Here is a 17,973-nt window from a genome sequence, read left to right as displayed (position 1 = left end):
ACTGTAATTATTTTAAATTGATTATAAATTAAGCTGTATTTTAACTTCCTCTTCAGCCTAGGCTGTTATTTAGTGACAATATTTCTATTTGTGACAATTCATTAGCTCATTTGGGCCAAGTCCTCCAGGATGTACAACAGGGAAATCCTCATTTCTGCACACCTTCCATATACCCAGTGGTTCCCCCTCCTCACTGCAGCCAGGGAGTGAGAGGCATCCCTCTGGTCAGCCACATTTTGGATCTGCTGACCCACACACATGGCCAAAGCCTGGACCACAGCATTAGGTCCTCCCTTTTCAGAGGCTGCTTTCTGCTCTCAGCAACACTGGCCTCATTTCAGATCAAAAGAGAGGAGAGTGTATGGTGTGACTCTCTTAACAGGCTGCCCCAGGTCTCAACACCATATGGACATTCCTCTGGAGAAGGCCCTGCAGCCTGTGGGACCCCTCTCACACACACAGACCATGGGCTTCACCTCTGGGGCCTGAGGGGGAAGAGGACTTGCAGAGCAAAGCTCCTTCAGAAATCCCTGTGCTCCATCCCTGTGCATCTCAGGGATGGGGATGCTTCTCCCCCTTGAGAAGATACACATCACTGTGGAGGCTGTTTGCTGCCAAACCCTCCATATGTGCTGCAGTGAGGCACAGCCTCCCACCAGACTTGGTGTCACACTGTCTGATAATTATTCAGATAACTCCCACAGGAACTTCCCAGTCTGGGCAAATTCCCTATACAGATGAGAATAAGGTTAGTAGAGGATATGGTTAGCAAGTGGAGTTCAATTTATTAAAAAGGAAAGAGCAGACCAACCTCCAGGTAGCCTATAATGCAGTACTTCTGAGGCCTGCTCATGCCACAGGTTGACGAGGCTGTCAGTCGCTTGCTGCGGCCCTGGAGGAGGTCCCCAAGGGCTGGGTGGCAGGACCCAGCCCCACAGTCATGCTGTGCATGCCGGGGCCTTATCAGCACTGAGCATAACAGAAGATCAAAGAAAGATTAAATTGGTTTGTGTAGCCAGCAGTATCCTCCAGACAAAAACAGTTAAATCCCAACACAAGCAGAAAACTCAATTATCCTTTGCCTGTACTCCTTTTGTCCTTACTTATACATTTTTGAAAGAACTTCAGTAATGAACACACCAGCTGCAAAATAATAAAAAAAATAGAGCTAGCATATTGCAAATCTATACTAAAACTTAAATTTTCAGCACGTTGGCATTTTTACTGAAAAGAAATGTGCCATGAGCAATAATTTATTATGCTTCCCACCCTTACATACCATTGCCAGCAATCCTAAAAAAGAGTATTTCAATTGACTCCCTGAATAGAGACAGATTTGAATTAATTCCACTTATTTCTGTTGAAATAAGTGTTCCAAGTTATAATGGTGGAAATGAGACCAGGATTGAGACCAGGATTGATATCAGGGGTCCCCCAAATTTTCTTTTAATTTGCAATGAATCCCTAGTCCAGTGTCAAAACCCTGTCAGACCCCATGAAGTGGTCATTAATAAATTAAAAGAGTAATTCTGAATACTCTGAATAATTGCAGAACTTCTTTGTTTAGCCTGAAACAACTTTCAGTATCTTCCCTATTATATTAAGACTTTCCTTACAGGGCTTTTCCTTTTAAACAAGTTCTGTCCTGAAACTCTGCAAAGGAATGGGTACCTTGGAGGCTATATCCATTCAGCCTTACTTGGCTCAACTTGTTAGAAAAGGTGCAGTTAAAAAACACTACAACTGATACTTGAAGATCCCACAAAACACCAGAAATACAACTACCACAGTAAAAATACAGCATTTTACACCAAATTTCAGTCTAGGACTCAGGCTATAATTCAAAAGCAGTGCCTATGTTTAGTTAGCCTGCTCTTTTTAATTATACAAATCCATGATGATTATTCATTAGCAGATGTTGATTGCCTCTTTCAGGACCTGAATCAGACTCAATTACAACATGTGTGTCTTCTTTGTACTTGAAGATATCATATCTCATAGGTCCCTCACTGGCAGGAGAGTGGGGAATAAGGATTCACTGTCAAGTGTTTCTCAATAGCATTTTCTTAAAAGAAGTGCTTTAAGAAAATCTTGGAAAGGTGTGTAAATCATATGATAATATTTCAAATTTGGCCTGAGTCACTGTAGCATCTGTACTTACTGAGGTGTAACAGGATGGCCAGCCCCAGCCTCATGCCTCCCCATCAAACTCTGACTGGTACTGCTGCAAGAGAAAAACTGGTCCATCACTTGGTGCTCTGGCTCACCAGGGCCCACAGGTGTACTCAGAATTGACTGAATTCATTTCAGCCTTCAGTGAAGTGACAGAGATGTAATAAAAATATAATGACTAAAAGGAAACCCTGGCTTTGATTTAGTTGTAGGAAAAAAAAAAATCTCATGATGGAAACTTCAGTACTGAAACTGGAATGAAAGCAGAGAAGCACTTCACAAAGGCTTCCAGAGAAGACCTTGAAAACATATTTACACTTAGTATAAAATAGAACCAGAATGCTATCAGCTAAAATACTATGGTATTCAAATTTTAAAAAACCACCTCAATTCTAAGTGGATTCAGCAGGGCTGTTTGCAGAGATCTAGCTCTTTCTCTGGAGATTCTAGTTTGTTTTCATTAATTTAAAAGACAGTCAGAGATGCCACTGAGAAGTGCCTGATGTCAGGTGCTATGAATTTTGTCAGAAACCTATTTGTCAGAATAAATGCATCTTAATGTTTAGTGAAGAAAACCAGGTAATGTCAGCATCAGTGCAAAAAAATTGTACAGGTAAAACTCAGCACAAGTCCAAGAGAGATTGATTGTGACATTATGGCATCCTTCCTATTTACTGGAAGAAAGTGAGACTTGCCAACACAAAACTATTGGAAAAACAAAAGGCAGTCATGGGTATAAAAGATAATCCAGTATCCTGCCACCAAGTAGAACTCCCAAACCAAACCTGCCCCCATCTTTGCATCTTCCACCTCTTTCTCCACCTGTAGGAAGCAGTGAGGCTGGTGCACCCTGAAACAGTTCCAGCTGCTGGGACAACCCTGTATGAGCATGGCCCAAGCACCACTATCCAGCTGTGTTCTTGTTCCTCACACAGCCATCACTGTAGTGAGTGAGCTTAAATGAAATACACCCCCAGAGAAGTGGGAACATAAACAAAATCACTTCAGGTGTTAGAGACTCCATGTGCACCCAGCTCTATGCAGCACACGACACAACAGCTGTACCCAGATGAGCACTTCAGCAACCACTTCAGGCAGTACCTAGATGAGTACTTCAGGCAGGAAAGCTAGCAAGGGTCACCAGGCTTTCATTCTGCTGCAGCTGCTCTCACCTGCCACAATCACAGAGGGCCTGGCATGTGACAGGGAGATGATGCTGCTGAGCATCCATGCAGCTGTGCCTGGCTACAGAGACCTGGCCAAAGATCAACTGTCCGAAGCAAAACTGAGCAAATATTTTCCCTCTGTGCTGGACTTCAAATTTTCTACTCTGTCAGAATAATGGGCAGACTCAGAGATGATTTAAGCTGCAAGCACTGCCACAGCACTGCAGTGAAAAACAGGTGCCCATGGTGAGCAATCTTGGCAGTTACACATCCAATTCCTACCCTAACACTGTGACATGTAACACAAGTGATACTCTCTAAACCTCACTCCCTTTAATGGACAAACAAGGACTAGAAAAACCCCAACAAATTTTGGTTCCATGCTTAACAGGAAAATTAAATACTGAAGAGGTCTTACCTGGGTTCCAGGCAGCCCAGTGTCTCAGCTGGGAATGAGCAGAGCTGAGTGAGGGAAGCAAGCAAAGGAATACCTGTGCACTTCAGCTGGAGAAGACAGCACGTCCCCTGAGGCACCAAGGTGTAGGTGAGAATGAGACCCAGCCTGCAACCTGTCAAAAGCTTGATTTGTGAACTCCTTCTGCTTCTGGCATCAGCAAATATATTCACTGAAAGACAATTGTGACAGGTTAAGTTCATGGCAGAAAAAGTTCATGCAAGTGAAAACAGAAGGCTGGGATTCTTAAAGTGCTGACAAACAACACCTTGTCTGTTGTTTAATTAAACATCTGTTCAGTTGGTCTGGTTTGAAATCAAATATCAAAGTCTTTCTAACTAGTTAGCATCAGAAGTCTAGTGGCCCTGGATTATCTGATCATGGGCTAAAAAGGATTCACACAGCAGGAGTGTCAATGGTCTGAAGGGCTGTTTGGGGTTCTGAGGTGACTGTAAACATGCCTGCCAGACAGCTGTGATTGCACTTGTGTGGACATACTGAGCCAAATCTGAAATAATTCAAACTCTGGATCTTCAGTGTGAGCACTATGTTTTTCTCAATTTAAAGCTGAAGACAACAGGGCAACTTGAGTCATGGCTTTGCATTTCAGCACAAATTTTGCCTGTAACTGTCCCCAGCAGCAAGCACAGGACTGCACTGATGTGTGGGGTACAGCACAGTCACAGGCAACACGGTGATGGAGCAGCTCTGAAATAGGGTCCAACAGCTCATGTGCAGAACTGGCCACTGTTCTCTGGTGTCTGTTGAAACATGTGGCACTGTGATTCCAGTTTTCAGAATGGCAGGTTGCCTTGATACACAATTTTAGAGGAGACATATTAGTTATCAGTTCTCTGACTGTTTGTAAGGCTCAATTCATGACAGTCTGTCAAGCATCATCACACATCCTTAAACAGAAGGTTTTCTACAGGAGCAAAATATGTTTTATAAATTAATCACTGCCTTTTCTTTTGGTTCTTCCTATTCTTTTGGAAAAAATGAAAGGTGTGTTCTTTAATCCTATTGCAATGCTCTGTACTAAGTGTCCTCTGCCATTATTATAATTATTAACTCTAGTGGAAATAATTCTTATACTTAATTTTTTTGAAATTATTTTCCTCAAATGCATGTGGAAATTACTTGTGAGAGACTTTTTTCAGGTTGATTTAATCTGCATTTGGTCTGCACTTATGCATGATTAATTATTGTATAGATGGTTTACACTTAGTGGGTTTTGGTATTAGGAAAAAGACTAAATGATATATTAAGATATTAATTTCACTTTTTATCTGCAAGCAATATATCAAATGTTGCCTGGAAGAGACACATATAACTGAAGAAAGTATTATTACTATTATGCTACTAAATTATAAACTGGTTGACATTTTATTAACGTATTTCATGGGGAATTCAGAATTTGTTACAGAGAAGTTATGTGAGAAGTAAATATCAAGGAAGATTTATTTGCAGAATATAGCCAGTCCTCTGCTCTGATTTATGTAAGACCCCAAGCAAGGAGGTTTTAAACTGCTTGAGGCAGGGATTAAGAAACTTCTTTCTTGCTTCTTTAATCTCTGCACTGGTAAAGGATCTGGATTTATAATGCATCACTTGTCCCATGCTGGCTGGAGGCTAGATAGCACTGGTGTGTGATTTTTCAAGTCATCACAGGTCTGAGGGCTGTCATTGCTTAGGCCCAAGGCATATCCTCAGTACACACAAAGGATGGGAATTGTCAGCACTGCAGCATGTATTCCCTTCCCAGATACCAACCAGCAGTGAGGGAAGGGGCAGGAGTAGAGCCACAACTTCAAAATTTCAATACATTTTTCAAGAAATGAAATTATTTGAGCCTAGCACTATTCTTGCTGTGTGAAAAGTAAGTATTCAATCTAAACAAATAACTTGGGCTTCCTTCATGTCAATGGAGAAAGACAGGGAGAGTTCATCCCACCACCTTCTTGAGGAAGGGATAAATCCTCTTTGGAGGTATCTGCTGCTTTCCTTTGGTCATGAGCAGCCCAGCTCCTTAGTTTAAGACAGATGCTTGTATTTTAAGCAACTGTACTGAGATTAAATATAAAATGTACTGACATGAATCCCATCCATGGCCAAAATCTTGAACAAAATCAAATGGTCTGAAAATCAAAATTATCTTCCTACATTCTCTCTCGCCTCTTTTGTTTCTGTCCTCATTTCTTCAAAACTACATCTTATGCCTAAAATAGAATTTCTCAAAGGCAAAGACTGAGCTTTTTGTGGGTTTGCATACTGGCAGAATGTAGCACTACATAATAAAACCAGAATGAATTGTAAGTTTACAACCAGGTAAGATAAGGGTTTTTTCTGATAAATCTGATCAGGAGAGAGCTAAGGACAGCAGGGGAATAGGCTACAGATGTGACAGGAGAGAAAGGCTACCCTACCCCTCAGCCTCCTCACCTCCACATCCCACTGGCTGACTGCTCCTCCATATTGTGCACCCTGAAGGAAACAGCTACTTTAAAACTTGTATTTAATAAATATTTTTAAAGAGCTTTTTCACAATTCAAAAGGATGTAAAGTCTATCTGTAATTTATGAGAAGCTTCCTCTTTTTCTTACAGTCACAGCATCCCACAGTGCCCTTCACCTTTAGTGTGCAAGTTTGAAAGCTTTGATTTTTCCGCCACAAACAAGAAACTTAGCTTCAACTCAAATATTATCTCCCTGGCAGGCACAGCATTGATAGTAGTAATCGGCACTAAAGACTGTCCTGGTTTCAGCCAGGACAGGTTAATCTTTTGCAGTAGCTGGGAGGGGACATGGCCAGGATCCTGATACTATTCAATACCAGCTCAGGTCATTGCCAGGGGCAGGAGGTGAGGACTGTCCTTCCTTCAGTGGAGTAAACACGGCAGGGGGAATCCGTCCAGCATTGTTCATTTGTCAAGGAGTCCATGGTGGGCATTTCTGCGGGTGAATCACTCCCTCCTTTGTATACCTCTGTTGCTATTATTGTTGCTCTTACTGTTGGCTTTCTTATCTCACTGCTGTTTCCAGTAAATTGTTCTAATCTCAACCTGTGAGCCCTGCCTTTTGTGACTCCAATTAGAGGGGAGTGAGGGGGAAGCAGCAGTGTGGTTTTAGCAGGAGTACTAAACTGGAGAATAACATTCCTGAAGCAAAACAAAGAATAAGACAGTGTATTTATTCTAAAATACCAGTGTGATTTTAAAAGTGCTAGTCAAGCTATATAAGTAGAAAAATAGTTACTCATTTTTTTTAAAAAAAGGGTTGCAGAGTTACGAGTTGGGAGCTGATTGCAGGCCAGGAGAGTTCTTTGTTAGCTGCATATTGTAACCACCTGTTAAGTGTTGGTCGTTAACCCTCTATTGTTGAGAATTCCCCTTTTTGTATCAGTACCGCCCTGCCTAAAGCCGGGTTGATGGCCCTTCTCAGGAAGAGACAAAGGAGTACACGCAGATAACCTCAGACCCAGAATGCATCGAGAGAGGACCCCCACCAGACTTACCAAAAGACCCCAAAAACAAGGAGCCAACACAGAATTAAGAGATCAAAGTGATGTCTGGACATGAGGAACAGTACAGAGCCTGCAGAGACGCTGAGACCCTTTGCTGCCCCTCGCCCCAAGCAGAGACCTCAGCTGGGGCCAGGACCCCGAGACTGCAAAACCCAGAAGCTGTAGTATGGGGTTTAACCTCCTTGGTTTCTCATGAGGGTGGGTTCTTCAGCTCTGCTCTCTAAAGGACAAAGCTGCACGTTCCTCCTTCTCCAAGCCATTCCTGCCAGCGATGGCAAGACCGGGGACCCGTTGAGCGTCCCAACCTTGAGCTGATCACTTTTAATAAAGGCATTATAAAGGAGAAGAGATCTCCTGCCGTTTTATTTCACCATACGTGTTTAAGATACTAGTTTCATGTTATTTCCCTGCTGGCAGTAGGGCTAGGATGCTGGGAAATCTGTCACACACCTCAATGCAGTCTCATGTTAAGTTTTCTCAGTGAGTTCATGCAGTATAACAGGACAGGACTCTTTCTAAGAACCTTCCATATCAATAAACAACAAATTTTTAATTTTTCATTGCTTTGCTGGCCTATTAGTCAGATATAGTTAGTCTCCCTAAATTGAAGAGGCAAAAAATGTATTATTGCACACAAAAGCATAGAAGAGAGAGCTAGAAAGAAACTGAAAAGAAATATCTTACTACAACCTTAAACATGAAGCTTCTCACTGGAAAGCTTGTTGCACCACAGTATCTGTTAACAGGGCATAACAGTGCTCTTATTCTGCTAATGGTCTTTGTACTGCTGAAAATGCTAAGAAAAGATTGTCCTATTTTTATTTGTCCAAATTTGTGGCCATGTCCTGTTTTATGTCCCTATTATTAGATTTTTCATGCATGTCAGCCTAAATTGTCCTATTTTTCTCTAGGTAAAAGTAAATTATTTTGTAAATGTTGAATTGACGTTGTTTAGAAATTATCTTGAGCTCAGAAAATCTCTCTCGCCCCTGAGGAACCCCTGGATCACTGGCATATAAACATTTTCTTACAAATGCAGAAAACTTTCATACCATGGTCTGTTTGGGAGGTCAGATGTATGTTTGGGGGGTTTTATTGGCAGGAGTCGGGGGGAGCGAATAAACAAAAATCAGAAGCCAAAAGACCACAATTTAAAAATGTATCAAAGGAAAACAGTAAATTCCACAAGCTCACCCAAAAACCCCTAGGAAATTGAGATCATCAGGTGGAGAACCTGACAGACAGGGGGATGACAGCTTCAGTTTGAAAAGTGCAAACAGCAGAGAGATCATGTCCACTAGAGGACAACAGCAGTGACAGCAGCAGCAAAAGCATTCAGTGCAGAGCTACCACGGCTCAGTGGTTAGAGGTTCTATGGGAGCCACTGGCTCTAGCCCTTCAGTCAGAAGCACAAAGTGAAATCACCTTTTCCACCCTCCTGGGAAGCACCTGAACTACTGGTCTCTGCAATGGAAGAAATCTGCCCTCATAGTTTCCCTTTATTTTTTTATAAGGACTTCAAAATTAAATGTTATGTCTCAGATGGACATGGAATAAAACAATTTTGGTTCATTTACATTCATTTTGGTTAGTAAAAGTGAGATGGACTGAAATAACCTTTCTCTTTACTTCATTGGCTGTAAGAAATGGTTTCTTTCTCATATAACTGGAAAAATAAGAGTAGCACATAGAAGACAGAACAAGCACATTTAGCTGAAAAAGCTGAAATGAATAAATCTTCAGAAAGATCTGTCTGCATGGAGAAAAAACTGGTAAATGTGATGTTACCAACACCTGTAACAGGCATGGTGTCTGGCTGATCACCACTACAGCATTCTTACACAGCCCCTCTCCTGTGGTCACCCAGGAAGTTCCTGGTTGCAGAAGAATGAGAACAGAGCAGACAGGAGTCAGATGACCCTGTAAATATAAATATCCTGGCAATATAAACAGCTAAACTGACATTTTGGAATCTCTTCATTTTCAGTCCTAAATGAGCTTTGATACAAAGGCTTCCAGAGGTATCAGTTGGTGGGAGCATGGTGCTGATAATGCCAAGCTTGTGGGTTGAATCTCCATATGGGCCATCCCTTAAAAGCTGGACTTGATGATCCTTCTGGGTCCCTTCCAACTCAGACTATGCTGATATTCTGTGAAATCTCCCAACATATGCATGCTAATTACCTAAAAGCTTGACAGAATGATAGCTGGACATCAGCTGTTTAGTTTTAACTGTGTCTATCCTGTAACACCCAAATCTGTTCAAACACAGGAAGCATCACACAGAAGTCACACATAAGTGAGAAGAATAATTAGATTTTGTCATGGACCCTAACCATATAACCAACATAACAGTAGCACAGCCAGAACATTGCATGCTAGTAAGTTGGGAACTGGTGTACAGATTAATATATCTTCCCCAGGATCAAGAATATATAAGCCCTGCTTTCTCTCAAGTATTTAATTATACCAGATGGAAGAAAGTGGAAAAAATTTGTCTTACTTCACTTTTCTGATCTTATCTTGTCAAATGGAAGGAAAGTGTTGTCACGACCAGGAAGGAGCAGCTGGGTTCGATGGAAACCCAGCCAAGCACAAAAAATGCCAGCAGCAAAGCTGGGGCAGGAAATACCTCTTGCTTTCAAAAGCCATTATTGAGGCAGTTCCTTTTCATCAGAAGAAGGCAGGAAGCAATGTTTCCCCTGCTGACCACCTATGAGGAGGACATTTCAACAACAATTGGTTTGCTCACGCTCCCTGTCCTTTCTCACCAGGTAGTTTGTGACCATTACCCCAAGGTCCTGGCAGCAGGGTCAAGGGAGTGTCTGTGAACCCTGAGCCAGATGGCACCTCAGGATCTCTATATATCTCACAGGATAAGAAGCCTGAGACAGAAAAGGACCAGAGCTTTGGGGAAATGAGGATCAATTTGAAGTTGGGGAGAGGGAAGACAAGCAGCTGATTCAGGAACCCTGGCAGCAAAAAGATTTAACATTTTGAAAAGGTCCACAGGTAATCATAGAGACATAGACTGGGCAAGGAAGATGTGAAGAAAGCTGGGCAGGAGATTGCAGAGAATATATTCAAAGTTGAAGCTGAAAGTTGTGGTTTAGACAGATGGGCATGAAAGAAGTGCCATGTGCTAGCAATTCATAAAAGTGTATTGCCATACAGGAACAGATGCTAAAAATGCACCAGGGCAATCCACCCACATGGCTACAGGGTCTCCATTCCCAGAGCAGGCAAATCAGAAACACACTGGCTGTTTGAAGAGTTAGAACGCATTGGACCTACTGAGGTCCACGATAAAGTGCTCACTTAAGAGTATCCTGATCCCTTCAGATTGCCTTGAGGAAGTGTCCTGAAAATTAATTGAAACCTTGGTGATTGCCAGATTATGCTTTGGCTAGATAAAGCTTAATAACCAGTTCTTGTTTTTGCAAGGTTCAGCTCTAACCAATCATATTCAAATTGTTGCAGAAAGCAATAAGCATGATAAAATAAATTTAAAAATCCCTCAGCAATATACTGAGTTAATGTTCTTTATTATAAAAATCAAAATAATATTCTTATAAAGCAAAACCTTCATACCAATTTGTAAAGAGTTCCTTATAATCTGTGTGACCTGCTGGAATATTGTGGGAAAAACTTACAAGAAAACTCAAAAGTCTAATTTCTAATATGTTGGAATAAATCAGCCAAGATTCTTCATGCAGAAAGCCAATTCTTTATTCACAAAGCTCATTTATAGGAAATGACATCTCACCTTTTCGTTAATTTAAAAGGGCTCATATGTTCTGATATTAAAATGGCTCGCTCCTGTGAGCTATTATCTCATTAAGGTTACCACTGGTTACCTATTAGATATGGGATAAGATACATAAAAGACTGATTACAATCAACAAAGCTTATCAAATTTAATCATGTCATTAACACTGGGTTTCACAGTATGAGGAAACAAGAGAATAATGTCCAATGTCTCTTAGGGAAATGGAAATAAATGACCATTTTTTGAAAGTCCAGATAGTTGAAACTGAGGAGAAAGTTCATTAGCTGGAAATGTTGATCTTTGACATCACTGAATGTCCTCCTGGATCCTGGAACAGGGAATAACTAAAGAATTTTGGAACACTATACCATGATGATAAGGCTTTTGTTGGCAAATTGCCTCTGTAGTTTGCAGACACAGATATGTCTTGGCAGTCCTACTTCTGTTCCTGTTCTGGCCACGAAGGCTGCATGGTGATTAGGTTATTTCTCTTCCCACTGGGCCTCATTTTATCGGTGGCAATTGGTGTCTGATCAAATGAACAGGTGACTGTGTCAAACCTGCTGATGATAAAAAACAAGCACACCCTCTCTTCAAGTTAATGAATCAATTAGGCTTTGCTGTTGCACACTCAATTGGGATTTAGATTTGATGATCTTTTTTCCAAATTTCTAATGTAAATAGTGCATTATTCAAAATTATTTGTTGTCTAAATTTCTAATGTACATATTACATTATTTGGATGTTCTTAAGGCACTAAATTCCCCTTATTTCTTTTTTTTATTTGAATGAGATGCATGTCTTTGATTATAAGCATGAAGAAACATCAAGGCAAAACAATACATGTAGTGAACAAGAAACTGACAGCAATCAGGAATAAATCAGGTGCAACAATTAAGAATATTTCAGATAATACACATAATTATTAATACATGTGAAATTAGGTAATTAGGAATCTCTGAAACACTGTACCATCATCACAGAGTCTGTGAACAGCTGACAAACCTCAGTTTAGTGAGGGCTTGGATAATTATTTCCAGTTAATAATTCCCAAGCTCACTCCAAAAACAGGTTCAGCTGTCATATATAAAGGGTCAACTTGCCAAGTCAAAGTGACTTGAATCTAGTTTTGATGCAGAAAACATCTTTATCTGGGTTTACTGGCAAATTCTCCACCCAGGTAGAGCCAAGGCCTGGCCACTGCCCAAGCTCCAACTGGGAGGGGATTCCCTAAACACATTTTAAAACAAGGCTCTTAAGAACAGCAGTTAAGAGTAAAGGCCTTGGGGTTAAAGACTAATCAAGCCATCCATAGATGGATCCCCCCTGTCGTGGTTTGAGAGGAAGTAAGTTTTCTGGGATATGCTGTGGTCACCATTAGGTGTTCAGATTTTAATATTGGCATCTGGTGTGCCTGAGATGGAAGGGTGAAAGAGAGAGAGCACTGAGAGGCATCGGGCAGCGCCCCCCACCCCCCGCCTTCCCCAGGAGACAGAGAGAGCCTGTACCACCTTAAAATTTGATATCAGTGTCCAGCCGCTTGTGGCAGCTTTTAACCCTTTTTCAGACAAGGAAAACTTTGCAGAACATTAACCTTTCCTAGAAGAGAGATAGAGATGAAATGGAAGAAGGAAATGTGCAGGTATGAAGGTCTGGGCAAGTGAAAGATGTCAGGAGAGTAGAGAAGAATCTTAGGTGGAAAGAGATGATGGAGTGGCCTTAGCTGGACTCTTCTTGTTATAGCCATGGACAGAACCATGTTCCTGGTGACACAGAGACTGCATCCAGGGGGAGGCAATGGCTCAGAGCCAAGAGGGTTCAGTGTTGGTACCCCTCGGGCCCAGGGGGTGAAATCTGGGGGGACAGGTGTCCCAAAGGTGAGACTGCTCTTTTTGGAATGGGACAAAGCATCCTTAAAAGGATGACCCTAGAAGCAGCTCTGGTCCCTGTGCAGTGGTGAGAGCACTGGACATGGAAGGAAGAGGTCACAATGGCACATGCTGTCCGGGCAGTGCCACAAGTGACATGGAAACACAGGAGGTTTCAACGGTGTTTCCTGGAGAAGCCTATGGCACAAGAGGAACTCCTCTCTTCTTGATGAACTGGGAATTGATTATCTAAAGGGTGGTGATGGACTGAGAGTTGGTGATTTTGGGGGATAGATGTATTGGAAATTTGGTGGGGGGAGGAGGAAATGTTTTTGGAAAGTTTTCATTTTCCCTGTGTGTTTCTTGTTACTTAGAGTTGTAGTTTAGTTAATAAAGTTTTCTCTTTATTTCTAAGTGGGGGCCTGCTTTGCTTATTCCTGGTCACATCTCACAGCAGACGCCAGGGAGCATATATTTTCATGGGGGCACTGGCATTGTGCCAGCGTCAAACCATGACACCCCCAAAGTTTCCTTCAGGGCAGAGATATTTCAAACACAGCAATCTGCTGGACTGCTTCTGTAATAATAACTGGAAAAAAAAACACATGGCTAGCAGTTTGGAGGAGGCTTTCAATGAAGCTTAGATATTTTCTTGGAACTCTGAAAAATATTTAAAATTATGAGACAGCATTGGGTCAAACCATAGAGTCAGTGCAGGGACTAGCCAGAGTCTGGTCTAAGAGATGCATAAGCAGCTAGAGAACAAAAAAAGAAGGATCCTGAAATGACAGGTGTCTTCTAGATAATAACACAAAAAGATGTTAAAGCATAAAAGAAGCTGGCTGAAAATACAGTAATAACATCTTATGATAATGCCTATTGAAATAAACAGGGCCAGGAGACTTCTTCTCCTTTTTAATGCCTTTATTAAAAGTGATCAGCTCCAGATTGGGCAGCTCAAAAGGGCTGCAATCCCCGTCGTGTCTCCCAGGGCAACTCAGAGGAGGAGGACATCCGCAGCTCTGTCCACTACGGGCAGAACTGAGGGATCCAATCGTCATGGGAGCCTTACCAGCATAATGTCCCCATCAGATCTTAGTCCTGCCACCCAACTCGGCCCCATCTCACCGCCGGGGATCACTCCCTTGGTCAGGGCGAGAGGGAGTCCGAAGGTGTTCCGCATCTCTGCAGGCTCAGCACTCGGCTCCTCACGTCCAGACATCACTCCAGTCTCTCAACTCTTATTTGGCTCGTTGTTTTTGGGGTTTCTCCGTGGGTTTGGAGTCGGGGGGGGGGGGGGCGCGGGGGGGGGGGTCCCACAAAGCATGCTGGTCCTGGAGTCACTTTGCATAACCCCCCCCTCCAGGTCTCTTCTCCTCACTGTTCGGGAAGGTCCCCACCCTTCAGTGTCTCAGGAGAAGGGCCATTAACTCACCCCAGCCAGGGCTTTTACTAATACAAAAACAACCATTAACGACAACGACCCGTAATTACCATAACACAGGCAGCAGCCCAGCAGTAGTGGTAACTTTTTTTCTCACAGAAAAAAATCAACTGAATTTTTGTTTATAACACCTATTATAAAATCAGTAAATTCACATAATGTAATCAACATATCAGTGGTAACTGTCTTAGGAAGTTGAGATAACACCTTTCTAAACAGTCATGTACCAATGACAGTAAAATGAAACAAATGAAAACACTAAAACAGCTTACAATCAATACCAGCCATAATGTAGAATCATCACTGACCCTTCTGCATTATCTATGGAACATAAAACAGCAGAGATTGTAACAAGCAATAGAATCTTTGACAAAATGAAGGGTGAACACACTGTACTGTCTTTATCCACAAAGAGGTATTTATCAGTGTTTCATCACAGCTTTTTTAGTTGGAGTTGTCCTATCTCTCAAAAGAAAACAACTATATATCTTACAATGTAGAAAAGTAAATTTAGCTGTCTTAGATTGCAATGCAAGATGTAACCAGAAGTGTGTCTTGTTATCACCATCAGTTAAAACCAGGTGGAGCAGTGTTCTTTATCTCTCCCATAACCCACCCTCCCTCCAGGAGTTATCTTCTCTTAATGGCCCATTGAGTCTCAAAGCATGAGTGATAAAATTACCTCATCCCACTGTGAAATGCTCCACCCAGGGGGAGGAGCCAAGCATTCCTACCTCCATATAAACTGAGATTTCAAACACCTTAGGCAGCCTTTTTCCACTGGATTCCAAGAGGAAGACCAGACCCTTCTACACCACCACTGGACCTTCAAAGGAAAACTACACCCTTCGACAGGATCACTGCTTCAACAGAACCCCATCTGTCTCTCCAGGAGGACTGCAGCCACCATTTATTTGGACGGCTACCAACAACCTGACCAACAGGGTGTCAGGTTGTATTCTGACTTTGTCTGCTTGAGCAGTAAAATATTTTTTAAAGAGCTAATTATTTCTAAACTTTAGAGAACTGGTGCAGATCACATTCAAGGTTTACGACTTAGTTAAGAACTTAAAATTGCTGAAAATATTCTTGGAGGAAAAGGAGAGCCGTGAGCTGGGCGCAGGGGCAGGGATAGACAAGATGGCAGCAATGGCCAAGCTGACTACCCCAGCCCCACATGCTCCCCCCGAGGGCGCTCACATTGGTGCCAGGACCCCCCTGGCCCCCCAAGGCAGCCCCATGGGAGCCCCCCTGCCCACAGCAGCCCCCCAGCCCCGTGGGTCTACCCTGCTCCCCAGCAATGACAGCAGAGAGGCCCAGGACTCCAGAGTGGGCCCCAAGATCCCTCAGGTGCTGGAGAAGATCCTGCAGCTCCAGCAGAGCCGCCAGGAGGAGCTGGTGACGGTCCTGGGGGTCTCAGCTGAGGATGAGATGGAGACAGAGCTCCAGGCATCAGCATTGGCCTCCGAGGCTGAGGAGGACACAGGAACATCCAAAAAGGTGAGGAACCAGAAGCGCCGCAACTGCAAGAAGAAGAAGAAGCAGGGGAAGGGAGGGCCCCGGGAGGGGCCCCCAACCCTGACCTGCCCCTGGGTGGACCCCGAGCCCACCCCTTGCAATGTCCCTGAGGTGGAGATTGAGTACGTAACCGAGGAGCCTGAAATCAACAACCCCAACTTCGTGTTCTTCAGGAGGATTTTCAAGGCTTTCAGGCTGACAGACAGGGTGAGGAAGGACAAGGAGAAAGAGCCAGAGTGGGCAGAGCAGGCAGAGAGTGCCGGGGTTCCCCATAAAAAGGGACCCAAGGATGGCACCAGGCGCACTGATGGGGTCAGCTCTGAGGACGAGCAGGAGAAGAAGCAGGAGGCACCCAAGCTGTCCAAGAAGAAGCTGCGGCGCATGAACAGGTTCACAGTGGCCGAGCTGAAACAGCTGGTGGCCCGCCCTGACGTGGTAGAGATGCACGATGTCACCACACAGGACCCCAAGCTCCTGGTGCACCTGAAGGCCACACGGAACTCGGTACCGGTGCCGCGACACTGGTGCTTCAAGAGGAAATACCTGCAAGGCAAGAGGGGCATTGAGAAACCACCCTTTGAGCTGCCCGAGTTCATCAAGCGCACGGGCATCCAGGAAATGCGCGAGGCCCTGCAGGAGAAAGAGGAGCAGAAAATTATGAAGTCCAAGATGCGGGAGAAGGTGCGACCCAAGATGGGCAAGATTGACATTGACTACCAGAAACTCCATGATGCCTTCTTCAAGTGGCAGACCAAGCCCAAACTGACCATCCACGGGGACCTCTACTACGAGGGGAAGGAGTTTGAGACGCGGCTCAAGGAGAAGAAGCTGGGTGTCCTCTCGGACGAGCTGTGGATTGCGCTGGGCATGCCCATGGGGCCAAATGCCCACAAGGTGCCCCCCCCATGGCTGATTGCCATGCAGCGCTACGGACCGCCCCCCTCGTACCCCAACCTCAAAATCCTGGGGCTCAACGCCCCCATCCCTGAGGGGTGCTCTTTTGGGTACCATGCTGGGGGATGGGGGAAGCCCCCCGTGGACGAGATGGGGAAGCCACTTTATGGAGATGTGTTTGGCACCAACATCACCAAGTTCTTGATGAAGGAGGAGGAGGAGGAGATTGACCGCACACCCTGGGGAGAGCTGGAGCCATCAGATGAGGAATCTGAGGAGGAGGAGGAAGAGGAGGAGGAGGAGAGCAATGAAGAGAAACCCAACCAGACAGGGTTCATCACCCCTGCTGACAGTGGGTTGATTACCCCAGGGGGTTTCTCCTCAGTGCCAGCCGGGATGGAGACACCGGAGGTGATCGAGCTCCGCAAGAAGAAAATAGAGGAGGCTATGGATGGGAGTGAGACCCCCCAGCTGTTCACAGTGGTCCCTGAAAAAAGCACAGCGACCATGGGCAGGGCCATGATGGGCTCCACTCACATCTATGACATGTCTGCAGTGGTGGGGCGTAAGGGACCAGTGACAGAGGCACAGAGTGTGGAGGTGGCGCTGGCCCCTGAGGAGCTGGAGCTGGACCCCACAGCCATGACTCAGAAGTATGAGGAGCACGTGCGGGGGCAGCAGGCGCAGGTGGAGAAGGAGGACTTCAGTGACATGGTGGCTGAGCACACCGCCAAGCAGAAGAAACGGAAGGCGCAGCCCCAGGATGCCCATGGGGGGGCCAAGAAGTACAAGGAGTTCAAGTTTTAAGTGTCACCACTGTCCCCTCAGTGTCACCTCTCTGTCATCCTCCTACACTGCCCTCTGTCACCCAGGGCTGTGGTCCAGGTCTTAGAGAGTTTGATGGCACTGTCCTCCATCTTTGTCCCCTGTCCTTGCCCCCAGCCTGTCCCCATTGTTTTGAAAATAAAAGGTGGCATTGCCACCACAAAAAAAAAAAAAAAAAAAAAAAAAAAAAAAAAAAAAAAAAAAAAAAATTACATAAAAAGAGTTGAAAGAGCTAGCAGCTCAAAAGCATTGAAGAGCCAAAAATTAGCCTCAGCCCAAGTCCAAGTGGTTCAATAAAGGGCTGTGGCCAAGACATTCCAGAAGTTGTCTCAAAATTGTTT

At 44.0% G+C, this 17,973-nt stretch overlaps 2 protein-coding genes across 2 annotated transcripts in view; one reads left to right on the top strand and one right to left on the bottom strand.

Moving 5' to 3' along the window:
* LAMB4 (laminin subunit beta 4) overlaps positions 1 to 2,195 on the bottom strand; it is a 40,385-nt gene extending 38,190 nt beyond the window's left edge. Inside the window, exons 1-2 of the mRNA XM_058805213.1 lie at positions 2,162 to 2,195; positions 812 to 969 (exon numbers count right to left, since the gene is read on the bottom strand). Of these exons, the coding sequence (XP_058661196.1) occupies positions 812 to 969; positions 2,162 to 2,195 (192 nt within the window). The remainder of the gene's footprint in view (positions 1 to 811; positions 970 to 2,161) is intronic.
* Positions 2,196 to 15,535: 13,340 nt separating this feature from the next.
* Positions 15,536 to 17,614, top strand: LOC131558307 (splicing factor 3B subunit 2-like). Its single transcript, XM_058805957.1, has one exon. It carries the CDS (start codon positions 15,536 to 15,538, stop codon positions 17,612 to 17,614), a length of 2,079 nt encoding a protein of 692 aa, XP_058661940.1.
* The last annotated feature ends 359 nt before the right edge of the window (positions 17,615 to 17,973 follow it).

Source organism: Ammospiza caudacuta, chromosome 5, assembly GCF_027887145.1.
Source record: "Ammospiza caudacuta isolate bAmmCau1 chromosome 5, bAmmCau1.pri, whole genome shotgun sequence".
Taxonomy (NCBI): Eukaryota; Metazoa; Chordata; class Aves; order Passeriformes; family Passerellidae; genus Ammospiza; species Ammospiza caudacuta.
Note: the sequence above shows the minus strand (reverse complement) of the source record. Positions and strands in the feature narration are given on the sequence as shown.